This window comes from Epinephelus lanceolatus, chromosome 7, assembly GCF_041903045.1.
Source record: "Epinephelus lanceolatus isolate andai-2023 chromosome 7, ASM4190304v1, whole genome shotgun sequence".
Classification (NCBI taxonomy): Eukaryota; Metazoa; Chordata; class Actinopteri; order Perciformes; family Serranidae; genus Epinephelus; species Epinephelus lanceolatus.
Genome location: NC_135740.1, coordinates 9,955,095 through 9,977,481, shown reverse-complemented (window position 1 = coordinate 9,977,481; position 22,387 = coordinate 9,955,095). Strand labels below are relative to the sequence as shown.

At 41.9% G+C, this 22,387-nt stretch overlaps 1 protein-coding gene across 3 annotated transcripts in view; it reads left to right on the top strand.

The window, feature by feature from the left end:
* Positions 1 to 22,387, top strand: part of il1rapl2 (interleukin 1 receptor accessory protein-like 2) — a 633,588-nt gene that overhangs the window by 511,561 nt on the left and 99,640 nt on the right. For all 3 annotated transcript variants that reach the window (XM_078169190.1, XM_078169189.1, XM_078169191.1), the window contains exon 7: positions 12,415 to 12,489. In XM_078169190.1, the coding sequence (XP_078025316.1) occupies positions 12,415 to 12,489 (75 nt within the window). The remainder of the gene's footprint in view (positions 1 to 12,414; positions 12,490 to 22,387) is intronic.

Genomic DNA, 22,387 nt, shown 5'->3' with positions numbered 1-22,387 from the left:
ATTTCCTTCTGCCTCCTGGACTTAGTGGGGATTGACAGAGTAGATCGCTTGCCTTCGATAACTCTGAACCATTCCACTGCGTAGGCGTAGATTAGATCCCCCATTTTCTCCAACTTCTTCATGGTGGTGCATCTGATGCTTTCTATGATGTTGCAGAGATCAGTGTTGACCTCCTTCCACAGTGTCTTACTGCAGGATTTTGGCCACTTGATAAACAGCCTTCGCCCCAACAGGTCACCACAAAACACCCATGATTGAAACCTAAAAAGCAGCTAGAAGCACAGCAATGAATCACTAAACCACAACCCTTTTGCTTGTATGGAACAGTGGTCCATCCACCATCCCATCCACCTCCTGACAATGTCAGCAGAAATATTACGTCACGTTTAAAACGTTGATATGATATGTATGAAATGTCCAAGTGTAACATTTTGTGGTTCACAGAAACTTGTAATGCTGACATTTTCTTCTGGCGATTGGGCTGAATAAAGAGCAACAGCACTTACATCTGCTCGCCTGAATGCCTATGGTAGCCTATGTGAGTTTTTACTTTTACAAAATGCATCTCAAATAAGGTTTGAAAACTCTCCATGGTCACAAAATAAAAAGTCAAATGTGTCAGAGGTCAGATGAGCGTGTTTGGTAGTTTCACTGGGCAGGAAGCAGCAAAGGTCAAAATGAAAATGCTGAGGTCAGTCCATTTGCTGCACAAAACATTATAGGCCACACAGCAGGAATAATTAACATCATGCTGACAAAATGATGAAATTGTGAATATTGCTTTAAATGTTAACAAATGTCCTCTTGCATTCCATTTGGAAAGTTTCTTGTGTTGTGAATCTTACTGTCATGAGCTCTCAAACTGTAAATGTAAAAAAAGGTCACATTTGGTTTGACACACAAACTGTTTTCATTCCATTTGTGGAGATAAAGCCTGCAATAAGGCAGTATTTGTTTTAATCTACTTGGTGCACCTGGTGAGCTGAAATTATCAGATCAGGAAAATTCAGACACTGTAGCGTCAACGTGTTCTTAAATCAGAGAAAAGTTACTCAAGTGACTTTCACACTTTCTGAACTTTCTGGCGCTCATTTAAGTTCATATCTGATAACACACATGCACACAAACTCACAAACCTTTAAGTTCAAGAAAATGCCAGATTTATATCCCCTGCAATGATTGCAGTAGGAGATAAACAGGAAAATAAACTTTGACTACTCTGTCTAAGGTCTGTCTAGTGATTATTGCTCTGTCTGACCTAATGTGCTGGACTGCACCACACTACCTAACTAGAAAAGGTCAATTCTCATCTAAAACCCAAAGAGCATATGAAGCAGCATCGCACTGAGACAGCTGCAGTTTGAGTCTTTGTAATGTGGTGTTGGTAATAAGTTTATCTGGCCAGTGTAAACAATTAGGATGGAGATCACAAAAGGTCTGAGTTGCCCTTTGCACTGACACACAGTGGATGTATTGTGGGCAGTGGCTACATCTGACTGTCAAAATGTAAATAATACACATGTGACCTCTGATGTGCTCTGGCAGTAAATGTTATTTTTATGCCTCCACACCAGCGCCAACTGCAGCCAGAAGCATTATGTTTCCATCTGTCATATTCTCATGAATGCTATATCTTAAGAACACCTGGACAGAATTTCTTCAAATTTGGCACAAACCTTCACCTAGACTCAAGGATGAACTGACACTCGCAGATACCTGTCACTCCAAGCAGCCACACCCCTCAGTTTTGCATAACTTTAATACTTGATACAAATTTTATAGGTGAGATATATAAAAATTCACCCCCGCACAGTTGTCATGAATGGAGAAATTAGTAACAGAGACCAAAACAGTTTTGTACCAGGCTATATAAAATATTTATTCCTGCTCTTAAGTTTGGCTTTAACATGGTGTTCTATGGGGGTCTATGGGTGCTCCAGTGGCCATTCAAGACACTGCAGTTTTTGGCACTCCGGCATTGGCTTTTGATTTTTCAGCCTTCAATCCTCTTCTCCTCCACCTTCACCGATCTTCTTTAAGGCATCCTTTAAAACATCACACAGTCGCACAACATTCATTTACAGTGACCCACACAATGACTCTATAGCCCCTTTTACACTGCCAGATTTTCCATGAATGTTGGACCATTTTGCCGGCAAGCTGCAAGCGTTTAGACACACAGAGACTGATTGATGAGTTGATCCAAGGTGCCCAATCTTCAGCTCGTAAGGTAGTCATATTGGCAGAACCCTTTTAGTTTAAACAGACCAAGGCGGCCTTCCGCAATGGGAGGGGCTGTTGAAGACTTGTGGGAGGAGCTGTTGATGACACCGCACATGCGAGCCACTGGCGGTGGATAAACAGGAAACAGCTGATAGCAGGAATTAGGTAGGAATTTGTAGTATTTTTAGATCTTGCAAATGCGTTTGGTTCAGTACTGCATAGCCTCATTTGGAGTGCGTTTGACTACTTCAGAGTGCCACAGGTAGTTGTTAACTTAGTGAAAGCATATTTTCAGGATATTAAGCTGTGTCTAAGTACAGCAGGTTTCACAACAGGTTGGCAGTGGCTAGAAATAGGCATCATGGCAGGGTGTACAATTTCTCCATTAGCATTTACTATGGCAGTGGAAGTAATCATCAGGGCTTCTAAGTGGGTGGTAGGTGGAGAGAGACGGCAGAATGGGTTGCATTTTCCACCAGTTAGGGCTTACATGGATGACATGACACTGGTGACCACAACAATGCCATGTACAAAGAGGCTATTAGAGAAGGTAAATAAGAACCTCAAGTGGGCCAGCATGAAGATCAAGCCTAGTAAATCTAGAAGCATCTCGTTACGTAGAGGGAAGTTAAGTGATAGGAAGTTTGTCATAGATGATGAGGAAATCCCAACAATTAGGGAAAAGTCAGTAAAGAGCTTAGGTAGGTGGTACAATGTGGAGTTGAATGATGAGGAACATGTGGTGAAATTTAGGAAAGATGTGGCGGAAGGATTGGATAGGATAGATAAATCAGAACTTCCAGGAAAGTTGAAGTTGTGGTGTTTGCAATTTGGGCTATATCCTAGGTTAATGTGGCCATTGTCAATTTATGAAATTCCAATATCCGTAGTGGAGAGAATTGAAAGGTCGGTTAGCTCCTATATTAGGAAGTGGTTGGGCGCTCCTAGGTGCCTAAGTAGTGTTGCATTGTATGGAAAAGGGATACTTCAGCTGCCAGTATCTAGTTTAACAGAGGAATTTAAATGTACCAAGGTCAGGACAGAGCTGTTGTTATCTGGGAGTAAGGATGTGGTAGTTAGGAGTGTGGTTCCAAATCCAACCAAGGGGAGGAAGTGGAACCCAAGATCGGCAGTTCAGGAGGCAGAGGCAGCTCTTAGGCATGCAGAGATTGTAGGTAATGTGCAGTTTGGCCAGGGAGGCCTGGGGCTTGGCTCAGGCAAACCGGTATGGAATAAAGCAGGTCTCAAAGATAAAAGAAAGCTGGTTGTAGAACAGATACGTAGACAGGAAAAGATATTAAGGGGTGCAAAGGTAGTGGCCCAGGCTAAACAGGGACAGTGGTTGAATTGGGAAAGTGTAGAAAAGAGGAAGCTTAGTTGGAGGGACCTGTGGAGTATGGAGGAGAATCGTATTAGATTCCTATTTGGGGCTACATACAATGTGTTATCAACCCCCCAGAACCTAAAACTGTGGGTAAATGAGGACCCATCATGCCCATTGTGTTCACGTACCGCAACCTTAAAGCATATTTTGTCAGGCTGTAAAGTTAGCTTGTCACAAGGCCGATATACATGGCGACATAACCAGGTGTTGAAATGTTTAGCTGCAGGCATCAAAGGGAAACGAAGACAGGTGAATTCAGAAGGTGTTAAGGATAGGAGCTTAGTAATTCAGTTTGTCCGTGAGGGAGAGAAACACAGAAGAGATAAGTTAGTGAGGAGGCAAGGGTGTGGCCGCCTAGAAGGTGCTTGTGATTGGGAAATGCAAGTAGATTTAGGGGGAAAGCTTGTTGTTCCCCAGGAAATAGTTTGTACCAGGCAGAGGCCTGACTTAGTGTTGTGGTCAGTGAGTCAACGGATAGTTTATTTCATTGAGCTGACAGTTCCTTGGGAAGACTCAGTGGAAGAAGCCTATGAAAGAAAAAAGCTTAGACATGTAGACTTAGGAGCAGAAGCTGAGCAGCGAGGATGGAAGACTAGGATTTGTCCAGTGGAAGTGGGGTGTAGGGGATTCATAGCAAGATCAGCTGTCTCACTCCTGGGGGAACTCGGAGTGCGGGGACAGAGTTTGAGGAAGACAGTGAGGGAAATGTCAGATGAAGTAATTAAATGTAGCCAGTTTATCTATAAGAGAAGAAATAATGTCAGTTGGGGGCCAGCAGGGGGAACTACTAAACAGGGCACATAACTCCTTGAGATCAGGTGGAGAGATCCACTTCCTCTCAGGAGGAAATCCAGGAAGAGGAAGTATTTAAGTGTGGGAGTGGCCTATTTGAATCCATTTTGTTTGAGGCCATGCGGCAAGGTGAGTGTGCTTGCTGATCCTGTAAGTTCATTTAGCTCCTTTAACTTTAGCTTATATTGTAGTTATGCTATGTAGCGCGTGAAATAGAGTGTGGTGAATGTGCTAGGAAAGGTAGTATCAGCCCTGTTTCTACCTGGAGCTCGCATGTACGGAGCCTGGGTTTGGTTGAAGATGGCAGTGCTGTTTGGGCTGAGAAAGCCATGTGTAAGTAAGGAGGAAGTCCAGGAAGAGGAAGGTTATTTAAGTGTGGGAGTGGCCTATCTGAATCCATTTTGTTTGAGGCCATGTGGCAAGGCGAGTGTGTTTGCTGATCCTGTAAGTTTATTTAGCTCCTTTAACTTTAGCGTATATTGTAGTTATGCTATGTAGCGTGTGAAATAGAGTGTGGTGAATGTGCTAGGAAAGGTAGTATCAGCCCTGCTTCTACCTAGAGCTCACATGTACGGAGCCTGTGTTTGGTTGAAGGTGGCAGTGCTGTTTGGGCTGAGAAAGCCATGCGTAAGTAAGGTAAAGGAGGTTATTGGGTTGGTGTGGGGAGCAGTGAGACCTGGCATTAGGGGAGTGTCTCTGGGACGCTAGAGATCACTGTCTAGCCTCCTGGAGGTGTCGTGGGACCAACTAGACGAAACACTGGTGAAAGGAGGTTCCCACCCGATGACCCCAAAGACATGCTAGTTATCACTGCTCATTGGTTTGTATAGTTAAGCCTTGCCATATTAGCTTATCATAGGGCTTAGGTTTTTCACTGAGTGTTGATCCTTTCTCTAGAGCACAAACTTCTTGTGTTTATTTGAACTCAGCGAGCAGCTAGTAGCAAGAGGGAAACGCAAACATGACAGACACTGTAAAGATGAGCAACTGGGGAGACAAGGATGTCAGATGACAGGAACGGTTAAGACACGGCCAACTTATGAGAGAATCGCCGAAGGACTGACCAGCCGCGGCTTCCCTCCCATGTCACTGGTTACGTCACACGCTGAGCTACACGTTTCGTTACTTGCTCACGCCCCCCATTGCCCCGAAAAAGGCGCATTCTGTATAAACAAATGTAGGTAGGCAGCATTTTGCCACACTCCCCAATTTTGTTTTTATACTGCCAATGCTGAAAAAAGACTGATTGGGCTTTCCTGCAAATTTGCACTATTCCAATCTAAAAAGGGCTTAAGTTGCTGTCTAATCAGTGTTGTTGTCTCACTGCATGCAAACTTCTTTTCTCACATTAAGCTGGGGCTTTGCATTATTTTCACAGTTGCTCAGATACAGTAGAACTACAAAGCGTATTAAACAGAGCTGATATGGTTCCTGTTTACTTCCTGGGAATCATTACTTCCTGGAGCTGCTTGGTTGAAATCAGCCAGTGCCTTTAAGCTAATGGCACTTTCTCCACACACATGTAGACATAGACACGCACACATATTTTCACATCAACAGCATACTGACATTTTCAAGACAAGCAAGCATTATAACAGGTTCAAAGATCTCAAATGCATGCTCGTGTGTGTGTGTCTTTGTAAAGCCGTGTGCTAAAAGTAAACAGCAACCCCATCATTACCATCTATTCACCATACACCTTTTGATATTCAGATTCTTATTCAGGTTAACACAGACCCATACTTTTCCTTCTCTCTCAGAGAAAGTTGTCCTTGTGAATTAATGGCACATGGCGTTGGTGCAGCTGGTGCTGTGACAGATTTTTGCGCATTTTGCAGCCATTGGTGTTAAGTGTAACTACAAGACAGTTAGAGAAAGTGTACAGCAAGGTGCAAATGGTACAAAATAATGCATTGCATGTATTGTTAGAAATGTATTTTTTCCTGGAGAGACTTTTTATAATTCAAAAAGACCAAACATAAACACAAAACAGTACTGCAGACTTTTCATCAGGATCTGTTAGGGGTGTCACTTAATAAAGACACGGATGTATGTAGGAAAGACGCACTGCACCACTACTTAATCACTACTGACGTAGCTCCTACTGTGTCTCCTTCTCACTTTGTTGCAGCCAAGTTCACAATAAGTCCCCAGAATATCAGGCAGGTGCAGGCAAATACACCATTGACACTTAACTCGGCTTAAGGGGACATTTCACCCAACATCAAAAAGAAACATATTTTCCTCTTACCTGTAGTGCTAGTCCTACATTGTTTTGATTTGAGCTGCTGAGTGTTAGAGATGTCAGCTGTAGAGATATGGATGTAGTTTGGTAGAAAGAAAATAGTTCTTAGATAATACTGCTCACAGCAAGGTCTGTGGATTATCTTCAGTAACCGGGACATGATTTCTGAAAAGAGACATTGCTGTTGAGTTTGTATGGGTTTTTTTTTGCGCTTTGAGCACCACAAGCTGAGTGCCATCTACTCCCAATATATTCAAGAGAAGGCAGACATCTCTATGGCTGATATCTCCAGCACTCTGCAACTCACACCAAAACAATCTAGACTGATCAATAGCACTACTGGTAAGAGGAAATATATGTATATTTTATGTTGGGGTGAATTGTCCCTTTAAAGCCGTGAAAAGTCATGCAGTATGTTATATCATGTAATTTAAGATTAAGAATACAACACATACTGCAACATACAGCCTTAACTAAAGGCATAGTGACAAAGCAAAGAGGAAAGGACAGGAAAGGAAAGGTACGGGGTAGGAATAGAGGACAGAACAGGAGAGGAGTAGGTCTAGGTGAAGGGTTGTCTCATTAATCTCAAAAGGGTGCAGCGGTCCCTTCAGAATGCAAATGAAACTATCAGTCTTATCAGAGATACAGAGAGAGGGATGGAATGATAGAGGCATTGACGGGGTTATTGGGGGGAAAGCTGAAGTACAAGGTGGCAAAGTAAAGAAAAGAAAAGAAAAACTGTGACAGTGGGACACTTAGTGTATGTTACACTGAAAATTTGAGTAATTAAACAGTTGAAGGTGCAGAAGCACCTGCAAACACTGTACTTACTTACCTTTATATAGTAACACTGAGGTTTGTTACTGGCCTGGAGTAGTTTCATGTCGTATCCGACGACGGGAGGCTTTTAACAGATGACGTCCTGATGTTAGCTTTGCTGCTGCTGCTGTTAGCTGTCCCTGTCAGCTGACAGTGTGGTCACTGACCACAGCAAAACGCTTGTGTGTATGGTTTGAGCACGGAAAAGCGCTGCGCAAATATTCCGCAAATCCGTCCCGCATTTCCGTATCGCGGCAGTGAGAATGACCCTTAAGTATGGTGTAAAATTGAGCAAAGTTAATGCGATCCAGAGCTCCTATACTAGTGGTGTAAACACCAACACCCCCCTGGTGCTCAGTGCTCCCAATCCGGGCAGAGTCGGCAGAGGACTGGTTATGTGCTATATTTAGGTCACAGGTCTATGGTCACTTTGACAATCTAACAGGTAACAACACATTAGCTCAGCGTTTAAGGGGTGTAACTGTTGGTAGATGTGGTTTATTATGTGTAAATATGCCGAATTGTGGTTTTATGGGTTGTTGTTGACGGTTGGGCAAATCTAGCTGCTAATGTAGTCTGTCACTTGTTGCAACAGCAACAGTAAACATTCACGTAAGGGTTAATGAGCTGTAAATAGAGATGCAGAATCAAGCTAGGTTGTAAATACACATTAGATACGTTGTATTTTAGCACAAAATATATGATTTTACCAGTTAGTAAACCTATAGAAAATCATTAGTTTAATTTGCAAAATTTACCATTACATTTATAGGCCACACACACAGAAAGACCACGGTGACCATAGACTGACTTGAATAGAGCACATAACCAGTACTGTTACTATCTGCATAAAGTCAATAAATTGATATGTATATATTATTTTTGGGTCTTAAATTATGTTCTTTGAGGTCTTAAAAAGCATTAAATTTTACTTTTAAAATGGTGCAAGAACCCTGTCAATGTTATTATGCTAACATTGCAGTTGCAGCAGTGCATAATCATTTTTCATAATCTTTGTGTTGTATGTTAGCATGCTAACGTGCTAAATCCCTTTTCCCACTGGACGAGAAACCCAGTAACATCTGGCTTTTGTCTTTGGTGGGAAAGGTTACAATCTGCATTCACACTGAATAAAAATGATTATGCTGTAGTTATGGGTATTTACTGGCTCCAGCTCCATTTGGCAGCAATGAAATTTTCACACCTTTTCCGGCACTATGCAATGACACGCCACCATAAGTTAGAGTCCCTCTTTGTCCAAGCAGCACTTGAACATCATTCAGAATTTGTCTGCACCAAGTTTGAGAGCAAAATTGAATAAGTAACAGAATAAAAAAAAAAGAAGTAACCACGTAGCATTTTCACAGGGCTCCATGCTGCTTACTACTATTTAATAACACTGTTTTCTCGCACTCTCATGAAAAAAGAGAGTTAGTTAAATGCAGAGCCATGTACATAGCTTTTGTCTACTGGAAATGAGAAAGGAGTCTTTCATCTATTTTTAGCAAGTCTTCCCAGGTTTAAAAAACCTGCATATACATGCTTGTTGGGAAAAAAGCACCAATTAGCTCTAAACAAAATATAGCTGAGATAGGTGGAAATGTCATTAGTATTTCCAGGTATTTAGTCGTAAACCAAAGTATCTGACAAATTAACACTTCAGCCTATAGTTGTGCTAGAAGAAAAATCAAGGGATCACCAAAGTTGTTACAGTTCATCCTGAGTGCGACATGAGTGTTTGTACTAAATTCCTTGGCAATCCCTTCAGTAGTTGTCAAGATACTCAAAACCACAAATGTCAACAGCGTGGTAGCAATACATACACTATTTGAACACTCTGGCACCAAATGATCTGAATGTTGATTACGATTTGAAATGTTTTCTATAACTTTTTGCTCTAGATAAATAGTGTCAGTTCTAGTGACAGAGACCAGGTACAGCTTATATTGCTAATGATGCCTTTTTATAGGTTGATGTGCAGCTGATCTGTTCTTCTTTTTTTGTAAATATTGTATATTGTGTTTGTTTTGGAATAATCTGTGTTTTTTGTGTCCATTGGGATCCTGTGCAGAATGTTTTGTATTGCATACTTCCTTTTTCTTCTCTGAAATGGATATTTTAATAGGATTGTATTTATATGGATTGTGATCAATCAGCTGATTTATTCACTTCTCTGCTGTCAAACATGCAGGTGATTAGTGTCAAATGCAGACCAGGTGTGTACACCAGGTGAGCTGATTGCTCACAGAAGGCTTTATCAGCCACTCCTTTTGGTGTCTCATGTGTGTTAAGACTTGACAAAGGCCCTGTGCCGAAACGTCCTAAATAAAATTCCTTTTTTACCTGGAGCTGAGTGTGCGGCGTTCCATCTTTTTTCAAGCACTCCAAGAAAAGTCAGAAGATCGCTGACCTCATTAGGATTCATCCTGTGGGGACCATGAATGTCTGTACAACATGTATTGGTAAGCCATCATGTAGATGCTAAGCTATTTCAAGCTGGACCAAAGCTGTGGACCAGCTGACCTACAGACTGTCATTGCCATCTCTAGAGTCACACCACTAGCATGGCTGTCCTGCCTTAAAGGGCCAGTATGTAATATTTGGCATGGTTTATTGTCAATCTGAATCTGAATCTGAATATTCTACCTATTAATATGTTTATACAAGTGTATAATCGCTATAAAATAAAATTCGTTTGGTTTTCGTAGCCTTATAATTATGCTTTTATATATATATATATAGTAAGGGCCTTGCTTTAGAGAGGTCGCCATCTTGCGCCACCATGTATGTACGGCAGACCGAGTGGACAATCCAGCCAGCCAGAGAACACATTTCGCGTGTATAAATGAACCAACGAAGACAGCGGAAGGAAGGAAGAAGGAGGAGGAAACAGCAGAGAGTGTTAGTAGTTCGTTGATAGAGAGTAGTGAAAAGTTTTTTTAGTTATAAAGTTTGCGAATGGACCACACTTACCATGCAACAGGAGAGAATGAACCCGAACCGTCATCTGCGAGGAAAAGAAGCTTCACTCCTTGTGATGCACTCTCTGCGGCGCTTTTCCTCCTGGTGATATATCTCCCCAACGATGGCAGCAGTAGCACCGAATCCCATTCTGTGCATTCAGCCTCTCTTCTCACCCGCTCAGCATCAAACACATGGAGTTCCTCATCTGTATGCTCCGGCTCAAACAGGTATGGCTCTGGGTCTGTGTCCACTACAAGAAACTCTTCAAAATCGCGTTCAAAGTCGTCCATTGCAGCTACTATAGTCCGGAGATATTGCTAGGCTAAATAAACAGCTGAGCTCTGTTTACAGGCTACGCTGTCAGTCAGTGTGCGGGCTGGAGATTGGCGGAGCAGAGAGGGGAGGGGGGTCCCCACTCGTTATGGCAAACGAGTATGTGTGTAAAGTTATGAAGTGTGTCTGTTACACTAGAAGAGTCAGAGTTTGGGACGGAGTGGAGTGTTACCGGAGTTTCTGGAGTGCTCAAATAAACAGGCCTTTTTCCCGAACGCTCCTCTGGTCTCCTGCTCGTGAGGGATTCATTACAATATCGTAACATGGTTTAGATTTCTAAATAAACATTCACCTCATCGCTAGATAGACCTACTCCTGAAAAAGTCGTGCATAAGGCTTTTTGTCCCTACGAGGCCACCGTCATTTACCCGATGGGAGGGGTGAGCGAGTGAGCCCTGCAATCTAGAATTTGACCACTGATGTCACTGTTTCCAACCCATTTTACACACTGGGCCTTTAAGTCAAAATCCAATTTTTATTCATGGTGTCAGTTTTAATCTTCGACAGTGTCCACTCATTAGTTAGTGGAATGTACAGAAGCTGTACTGTATGTACTGAAATACTAGTCAGCTTCACAACTTCATTCACGTCATGTTTCCTGCTAAATCATCAGTATATGACGATGATCATTGCATGATCATTAGGAATTGCTAGACACCGGAAATCACCCTCTTAATCTTAGTGTTATTTCATGTGCTGTGACACAGCCTTCAGAGAAGAATGGGAGCATTGAAACACATCAGAGGATTATTAGGAACCTGGAGGTGGTGAGGGGGGAAGTGTTGCACAGCAGAGAGCAATGGTGTTCAGAATCTAGCCAGCTGAAATTGAGAGGTGCTTCAGGTGGAAGCAGAGAGTGTCTGCCAGTCATCAGAGTTGAAAGGCTGTGAGGCAGTCAACCTGCAAAGAGACAAAAAGAAATCATGAGGTGAGACAAGCTGTGCACTGAGCTGCCTCCGTGGCTGAGGCGGCATCTTGTAGGTGTGAGAGTCGATGCGACTCTTTAAATTTGGCTTTGTGATGCTGCAGGGCAGTGATCAATTGGTGGAGCAAAGGCCAGCACTCTCCCTGGGTGGTTTCCTTAGAAAATGGTGTACTGTGTAGCTCTACAGCCACATTGCAACCGTTTTTCAGGCTAACTCAGATCTCAGACTTACCTTATTATTTGTCACTCTCCAACTCTCTGGCCTGTCTGGATTTTGCTCTAGCTCTATCTGTCCTTGTACTAACACATCAGGTGCTGTTATCCAGTTGACAGAAATACTGGTACATTTAAGTAAAGCTGTTGGTTTAATTTATTTTGGTTCGATTGAAACTTGATATACAGCAAATTGCAACAGTGAATGGATGAAACACTCAATGTTCCAACTTTTCCTTCCAAAAATAAGGATATCTCTTCTTTTTTTCCCTGTTTAAACCAGTGTTACATATTGATACTTGATGGACATGATAAACACGTGTGCATTGACAAATAAAGTGAATTTTCTCCTTTACCTTTTTGTTTTCTTAGATCTTTAGATTTATCATGTGTGAATGATGAGCCCATAATATGGTGATTTATGTCCACCTGACTAAAGCTCATTAGTTCAAAACTCTCACACCCTCCTGATAATGAACCTTCCTCCTGTATCTCTTTCCCTCTCTCTCATAGCTCTCCAGACCACTCAGCCTCCCAAGGTTCTTTTCCCCCCGGAAAGACAAGACACAGTGATAGAAATCACGCCTGGTAAGGACGAACAGCTCTTCTCTATCTCTTTATTCTGCTGTTAAAGTGATAATCCTTAAGGTCCTCGTTTTTTTAATGCTGTCGCTATCTTTGGTGCAAAGTGCTCTTTCTGTGGTGTTTCTTCATGGCACAGCATGTTTGTGTCCAACTGGGACCCTACCATGGACACTGCAGTTTTTTCCCTGTCATGACAGAGATGGACAGCTCAAGAGCCACAGTAGTGTGACCGTCAGGCATAAATATATACTAAAGCTGGTATTTTACTTGATGAAAGGGTTAATGGGAGTCATTTTGAAGAGGAGCATATGTGAATAGGCTACAAAGGGTAACCAAAACTCCTTAACACAGAACTATAATTCCACCTTAACCCTGTGCATGGGAGAGGTGCCCCTTTCACCATGCCAATGCTGCACAGATTTGATGACAGTGATTTTCTGTCCATGATGATCCTGTAAGTGCAGCTCTTTTATGTCTCTTCAGTACTGATGCTGGCACTTTGCATGCTAACTACCCAGATCTTCCTCCGTGTATGGCAACTGACTGACGTCAAACGCATTATTGGCTCTGAGGAAGAGGTTTTCCGCATTGAAACCAAGTTGTTGACACCAAGTGCTCACAGCAGCAAATGCCAAAACAGCTTAACTACACCTAAAGCTGGTGTATGCAACAATTAGGACATATCCAGGGCTTGACGCTAACTTTTTTCCCAAGGAGCACATGTGTTCCTAAGTTGAAAAAGTAAGGAGCGTACAAAGAACTTTAGGGGCACAATGTAAATTGATCAAATAATGTGTTTTCTGTAATAAACGTGATGCAAATAGACATTTACAAGCAAAATTATTTAATGCAATTTCTGTACATTTTATACAAAATGTACAGAAAGGTAAAATCATCAAGTTTTGAAAAAGTATTGCAATTTAATTTTGTCTTTAATGTTATTATATTATATATATTATCTTTGCACTATGATTATCTTATATAATGTTATTACTATCCTAAAACATTCTCCAGGTCCTCTGAAACTCTGCAGGACTTCACACGGAGCTTTCGCGGCGCCCACCGGATAGGGCACAGAGGACAGGATTTGGGGGAGTTCAGGCTTGTTCAGGAGCTACAGCTCCATGGTGACCGCTTTCAGGTCTACTTCAGGCTCTTCTCTACTGTTGGACGCGTGGCACTGAGGTGTCGTCACGGCGCGTTGTGGTGAAATTAAAAAAATTTAAATTCGAACGCAGGCTGGCGGCGCGCGCCGCTCGGCGGCAGAGCGGTGCATACACATACACAATGAATGAGTTTGTCGGCGGAGGTCTGCGCTTTGCGCGCTCTGTGTGAAAAGGGCTTTATTTCCACCCTGCCCAGCAGCGGTGCCGTGGCGAACGGTCCCTAAAGGCCTCTACACATGATCAGCTGTAAAACCGCTTTGCGCTGGCTGTCCAATTGTTTGTCTATGGAGAGGCAACGCCTGACAAAGCGGCACCGCTACCCTTGGCATCACGCACGATATTCATTGTGCCGACAGTGGCTTGGAAAACGGCCCATAACCGTGTCACACAGGGAAGAGGGAAGGCGGCTGGAGTTCCTCCAACATTTGCGGTTAGATTATCATATTTTTTTATTGACAAAAATATAGGCTGCTTCGGCTGATTTTTTTATGCATACATGTGCCCCTAAATATTTTTTACAGTTCGCACACACCTATTTTTAGTCGCAAATGCAAGTGAAACACTCGTACTGTTGAGCCCTGATATCTATGATGTAGAGTCTGGGATGGGTTCTCAACAAGGGATGGCTAAGCTGGCGTTTTGTAGCTAACAAAGCTAACTCAACATGCAGCGCTAACAATGGCAACAGTGCTGACAGAGCTAACATATTAACCTGGGTGGAAACCAGAGGGTGGGCGCTAGGCTTCCATGACAATGCTATCCCGATGTCAGCAATAATCGCTGTGTGATTGCAGTGCAGAGCAGCGACAATGAACTAACCAGTGGTATACACACATTCCTAATGCACTTACATGCACATGCAGCCAAACTGTCAGACTGGCTTATTAAAACTAACTGGACAACAAAGAAGAGCTTCGATGTATTAAGAGTTTGGATGTACAAAGAGAACTGGATACCATGCTCTAAGATGGAGCCCCATTAATTCCAGTGTTCCAATCAGGCATCTACAAAACCCAAAACCAGTGAAGTTGGCACGTTATGTAAATCGTAGATAAAAACAGAATACAATGATTTGCAAATCCTTTTCAACTTATATTCAATTGAATACACTGCAAAGACAAGATGTTTAATGTTCAAACTGAGAAACTTTTTTTTTTTTTTTGCAAATAATCATTAACTTAGAATTTAAAGGCAGCAACACATTGCAAAAAAGTTGGCACAGGGGCCTTTTTACCACTGTGTTACATCACCTTTCCTTTTAACGACACTCAGTAAACGTTTGGGAACTGAGGAGACCAATTTTTGAAGCTTTTCAGGTGGAACTCTTTCCCATTCTTGCTTGATGTACAGCTTAAGTTGTTCAACAGTCCAGGGTCTCCGTTGTCGTATTTTACCCTTCATAATGCGCCACACATTTTCAATGGGAGACAGGTCTGGACTACAGGCAGGCCAGTCTAGTACCCGCACTCTTTTACTATGGAGCCATGCTGTTGTAACACGTGCAGAATGTGGCTTGGCATTGTCTTGCTGAAATAAGCAGGGGCGTCCATGAAAAAGACGTTGCTTGGATGGCAATATATGTTGCTCCAAAACCTGTATGTACCTTTCAGCATTAATGGTGCCTTCACATATGTGTAAGTTGCCCATGCCTTGGGCACTAATACACCCCCATACCATCACAGATGCTGGCTTTTGATCTTTGCGCCTATAACAGTCCGGATGGTTCTTTTCCTCTTTGGTCCGGAGGACACGACGTCCACAGTTTCCAAAAACAATTTGAAATGTGGACTCGTCAGACCACAGAACACTTTTCCACTTTGCATCAGTCCATCTTAGATGAGCTCGGGCCCAGCGAAGCCGGCGGCGTTTCTGGGTGCTGTTGATGAATGGCTTTCGCTTTGCATTGTAGAGTTTTAACTTGCACTTGCAGATGTAGCGACGAACTGTAGTTACTGACAGTGGTTTTCTGAAGTGTTCCTGAGCCCATGTGGTGATGTCCTTTACACACTGATGTCGGTTTTTGATGCAGTACCGCCTGAGGGATCGAAGGTCACGGGCATTCAATGTTGGTTTTCGGCCTTGTCGCTTACGTGCAGTGATTTCTCCAGATTCTCTGAACCTTTTGACGATATTACGGACCGTAGATGATGAAATCCCTAAATTTCTTGCAATAGCTCGTTGAGGAATGTTGTTCTTAAACTGTTCAACAATCAGCTCACGCATTTGTTCACTAAGTGGTGACCCTCGCCCCATCCTTGTTTGTGAATGACTGAGCATTTCAGGGAAGCTGCTTTTATACCCAATCATGGCACCCACCTGTTCCCAATTAGCCCGTTCACCTGTGGGATGTTCCAAATAAGTGTTTGATGAGCATTCCTCAACTTTCTCAGTCTTTTTTGCCACTTGTGCCAGCTTTTTTGAAACATGTTGCAGGCATCAAATTCCAAATGAGCTAATATTTGCAAAAAATTACAAAGTTTACCTGTTCGAACATTAAGTAACTTGTCTTTGCAGTGTATTCAATTGAATATAGGTTGAAAAGGATTTGCAAATCATTGTATTCTGTTTTTATTTACGGTTTACACAACGTGCCAACTTCACTGGTTTTGGGTTTTGTACATTTGTGGGCCCACAATGCACATTAGCAATCACAACCAGAGGCAAGAACATTAATTGGGTTTGGAAAAGGTCATGGTTATGGATGTGTTCAAAGTTAGGCATGTAAAACACTTGATTATATTGACTAAGTTTGGGCACCTAAAATAATTGGTTATGGTTTGGGAAAGATCATGGTTACTGTTAATAAGAAGGCAGATATAATGGCAAGTATGTGACAGAACACTCAGGTTTCCCACTTCCAAGTCAGATTCACTACACAACAATCCACCACCCCAACCTCCACACCCTTACTTTCAGTAATACATAAATGTCAGACTACTTCCCGCATTGGCACTCAGCATTGACACTGGAAGTAAATCATGGGGGTTGTTGTATTTCTAATGGATACAGTCCTCTGACTGTTGTTCAGCTGCCTTTGCAGTCGTGTATTTTGTAATGTTTGATAATAGAGGAAAAGTCTTGTTTGTTCAGAAGGTATCACGTGATCTGGGATTCTGACTGTGGCTGCTATACCAGAACCACCTCACTGCCTAGCTTTGGTCTCGGGATCTTGATTGGTTCTTTACTGGACCCTGTGGGGACCGTCCATAGGGAAGTCAGAGGTCAGGTCCATGTAGAGAACAGCAGGTGTGGAGCTGGTGGGGATTTGGTGTCTGGGGTCAGACAGTAGAAAGATGGTGCCTCTGTGAGCGCTCTGCTGGCCTCCCACTCTCAGCCTGTCTGCACTCTACCCATCCCTGTCCTGCTGCGTTTTTGTTCTTTCATCTCCTCTAGTCAGCGATTAACAGTGACTTACGAGCAGATATGTACTCAATCCAATTTGCTCTGTGCTAAAACATTTACAAAGCCCGCACAGGCCTCGCTACAGCGCTGCCTTATCTACTGATGAAAACTGGCCGATAGTCAAAACCATGACATTTTCAAATATAGTCTTTTCACTTTGATTTGTCTTCACTGGGTGATTTTCAGATGGGGAGTGAAACATGTTTGGATTGGCAACTTACATCAGGCTCAAAAAATGTTATTTTAGCAGTGTGAGCAGTAGCATGAGAGCAAGAGGAATCAGGCTTCAACTAAGAACATGAACAAAAAACAATAAGCTGCATTGACAACAACAAGAAAGGTCTGATAAGACAGGAATTAAAAAATTGAAGGGATCTCACTGGGATTTGCTTGTACTAAACAGTATGTGTTGTGTTCTGCTGCAGGCCCGGTTGGCTGGCTTCCTTGCCAGCTGTGTGTGTGTGTGTGTGTGTGTGTGTGTGTGTGTGTGTGTGTGTGTTTTCAAGTGCATACGTTCGTGCTTTCATGTGTGTGCCCCACTGTTCAGCAGTCTCTCTGACAATGTTAGCACTGTAGGCAGTTTGGTTGTGTGTACGAGTGTGTGTTTGTGTGTTGTGTGTTTCCATTAACTCCAGATTGATGTACTAACAAATAGGCCCTAAGGCCTCTGTACACTGATTGCAGCAGGGACACCTTTTAATGGGCACTGCAATCTCACCCCCCTAACACCCCACCACACACACACAGACACACACACACACACACACAGCAATTGAAGCTGCACATTAAGACACACACATGTACACACATACACTGTACGCACTCTCTCACACAGTCACAGTGTGACCCTGCGGTACATTTTTAATTATCATCTTGTTTTAACCTGGGGGAGATTTACATCAGCAACCACAGTTATGTTGTTCATTTTCCTCTATTTCCACTCTCTCCTCCCTCTCTACACTCACTTGTTCATTTTTTCTTCCTCTCTTCATCCCTTTATTCTTCCCTTCTCTGTTAGCTGTTGGTTCCAGTGCCTTCTTTTCCTTTCCTGTTTCTTTTCTCCTTTGTTTAATTCAGATTTTTTCCCTTTTCCTCTCCACCACCCCACATCCTTCCTCCCTCTCCTCTTCTTTTCTCATTATTCTATAATGCTGTGGGTTATAAACACAATTCATTATGCTCATTGTTATTATACTAATGTGGGCTACAGGCAACAGACAGACAAAAAGAGCTATAATTAAAGATTGATTCATGATACCAGTATTAAACATGTCTTTAAAATAAAGTTCAGGAAGAAAGAGTAATGGTGCTTGAGGAGTTATTTGCACATCCTCTGGAAAAAATTCAGCCTTTAAAACCATGGTGTGTAGGTGTGTGATGCACACGCAATACTATCAGTTCTACTAGCAGCTTAGAAAGTCTAAATAATGGTTACGATAAATATATTATCTAAATGTCATATTCATTCATTAGTCTTACTGTGTGTTTCTTATTATTGCAGTTTCTGAACTTCAATACTGTGTTCAATCAGAAAAATATGAGGAGTAGAAGTGAAACTTAAAAGATGAAAATATCAGCGTGGGCTGAAAACAAGACACAAATGATTTGATTAATCCATAAAAGAAAATGTCATTATCTAGAGTTTATTCAGTACAAATCTGAGGCATATTTAACTCATTCATTAGTCACAACTTTAACAATGAAACACCGATTTTTCTCAGTGTGAGCCAGAAGAATAGAACTGACAAAGCTGACGGATGAATATAGACAAGAGAGTGAAAATTAATGTGAATATAGAACCAGTCTGATGAAAATGCACATAAACTGAAGCATGATAAATTGTGATATGACTTGATAAATTAAACACAATTTGATTTAATAACTGCTAATGTAAAATGTTCCTTTCATTCATCACATGCTCAACAAATCACTCTGGCTCATCCTTTACATCAGTAATTTGTCTTACAGTGCTCTCAGACCTAAATGTCAGTCATATTTAAAGCCACTGAGGCTCAGCTAATTGCTCGACTGTCAATTGTTTCTCTCATCTGCCCCTCCGATCCAAAAACTCTTCCACTGTTTGACCCCAGACTCCATCTACTCCTCTATGTTCACTCTTCCCTCCCTCTATCGTCTCAGCATGGTTCAGTGCAGGTAGCTGTGGTTATTTGAGTGTAACACCTCCTGAAACCTGGGCCAGTATGTGTAACACTTCTACGACATTGTCTTTAAAATGATCCTAGATTTTGACCAATGCCTAAAAAAAAACTAGTAAAAGGTTCGGGTGAGAAGCTTTGTATTAAGCAGCTAAAGATACTATAAGAAAAGTTGAGGTGTGATTCTTAAGTTCTGAGTACAGTGACTCAGAGGTGTTGGAAAATAAGGACCACAATCATTCCCTCACTCAAGAGCAGAATCAGCCAACAGCGGACCTCCTAAGGTTGTCAGGAATGTGTCAGATCAATCATCATCAATCACGCCTTGTCATAATACTCATTAATAATACATCCAACTTTACATATGCTTAAGTTTACTCAAACACACAAGAATAATGTTGTGGAAGATACAGTTATGTTTACAGTATTATTTCTGAATATTTAAGTTTTTTTCAAAAGTTAATTACAAGAATTGGTACATGACTATTTAAAAAGAAAGAGGGAGAAGATGAAAATGAGAAGAGAGCAAAGGAAAGACAGGAAAATAAAGTGAGGAGGAGACACTGGATGCGTGTCCGTTGCGGAACGGCAGTGCTGGTTATCCACTGCGTGCTCCGCCGTCTGTCAATACCCACTGGCTGCGTTTGCTGTGCGGTGTGGTGCAGCTCCGCCAGAAGACGTCTCGGTGCACTGCCATGATTAATATCTCCTTGTCCATGGTGTTCACGGGGTGAAATGACGTCTGAAAACCTCTGACCTGTTGACTTCAGGCCTGCCTCTGCCCATTATGTAGTTTTTAAGGTGTAGTGCAGGGAAATATGATCCGCCGTGAACACTGTGTATTTTATTTTGAAAATTAACCGGATGTTTTATCGTGTTTCTGTGCATGACTTCCTGCCCCGCACAATCTGCTCTGTGCTGAATTGCTGCGTTGTGCTCCGGCGTCCGGCAAAAATAGAAGTCCTGCGTATCTGTTCCGGAGGGCTCCGGAGTGCCGGAGCTGAGACGGAGCCGGAACGCAGCACAGCCGCAGCCGGTGGAAACACACACATTGACTAGAATGGAATCCTATCGGCTCCACTGCTGTGCCAGAGCGGAGACGCAACCAACACGCATCTGGTGGAAATTGGCCTTAAGTCTGATTGTTGCAACTGAACAAAGGCCGACTTTGTTGCTTGGAGGGCAGATTGTTTGGATTATTATTTTATTTACTCATAAAACACAATTTTGTGCACAGAGTTGTCAATTTTGAATTATTATTTATTTTATAGAGCACTAAAGTGTTCACAATGTGGTATTGTTTTCTTTATTGTTTAAATAATTGATAAATATAGAAAGTGGTCTTGAGTCGCCTTAGACAGAAGTTTCCCATGCTCAATACCAGTGCTGGGCAAGTTACTCTCAAAATGTAATGCATTACCAGTTAAGTTTATTTGAAAGAAATAAGTTACTTTACAATATTACTTTCTGTGTAGAGTAAGTTACTTATTACACTACTTTTGCATTCACCAAAATAGCCTCAGAAGAACGCCTAAGCATTGTAAATGGATGAGGCTAATGTTTCATAACAGTTAATTAAAGCACAGAAGCTCCAGTTTATTACGTCTGGCCCAGTCATGCATTCACAGTGGTTACCACTTTGTATTAAAATCCCCTGCTTATATCAATAATAGCATGATGACATAGAAGAAATAAATAGCCTAAACCTTTTGAAATAAACCAATAGCCTTGGGCACGGGGACAGACAGGCAGGTAGAGGATCAGAGTCTAATAATTATGAGATAAAGATAAATATGTGTGAGCTTATGATTTGAAACATTAAAACAAATGTTAAGGTTAGCACAACAAACAGAATGGTATGCAAGTTAGTCACTATGACAGGCGCAAATTAATACATCGGAGCTGGAAGACCCACCTGCACTGTCCCAGTGTGTCAGTAACAACAGCACTGGAGATTGGCGTTGCTCTGCAGTTTTAGGGGATGTGAATGGAAACGTATCCAACATGTACTAACGCACATTGATGGCATCACCTAGATGTGCTGATCACTAGGATGTGAAAAAAACAATGGGAGGCTAGCTCCTTATCCCAGCTGCTTTCAAGCAGCCTTAAGCGGAATTTATACTTCTGCGTTGGATTGACACTGTACCTACAGCCAAGGCTCTGCGTCGACGTAGAACCTATGCCGTAACCTATGCCGTAGCCTGACGTGCTTTGTCTGTGAATGTTGCAAGTTATAGTGAGGCCAATTCGTGTATTTGTGTTTGAAATTTTCTCTATTAAGTCATGTTTAATGTGTGTTCAAAGTGTATTTTGTGTGTGTTTTGAATCAACTAAACTTTACAGCACTTCCTAGAAACCCTGCCACCGACTAGTGTTTTGGAGGTGTAACTGCAGAGTGACAAAGTCTCACCACCGCACAAGTATAAATGCTCACAATGGCGTAATCCACATACGTAGGCTATGGCGTAGGGTCTGCTACACAAGTAAAAATCCCACTTTAGGACACAAAAGCAGAACAGGATGTGTCTTAGACATTGTAGGTATATTAACAGAAACACACTGAACATGATAATGCACAGTACAGCATGACTCACCCTTTTATAATGCAGTCAGTAATGACATGGAAACACACAGTATCCTTCAGGGGATTTTTTTTCCTGTGGTGCACTGGCGAAAGTGGAGCGGTGTGGGTGAATAAAAAAACATGCCGTATGTGACATTGTAAATGTAACAATATTACCCAAAATCCTGTTGGTAATGCGTTATATTACTTTGTTACTGCTCAACGTAATATTACTGTAATGTGTTACTGTTGTCACTAGGGGTGGGAATCTTTGGGCACCTCACGATTCGATTACGATTACGATTCAGGGGCTATGATTCAATTATAAAACGATTATTGATGCATCTTTAATTTATGTATATTGATGCACTTTTTCACAACACACATTTCTTTTTGTCTCACTGAATAAGCATTCAACACTTGCAATTTTTAAAAACAGTGCATTTGTAATAAGAAAGAGTTGAATTCATTTCCATTATATTTTATTAAACATATAAATGGAAATGCTTGCAAACTGGAAAGTTACAACTTCGTTGTATGGAACCAAAGGTAACAACAGGTATCTGAAATCACAAGATAAAATGCGCAGTTAGAGTAACAAATGATTCGGT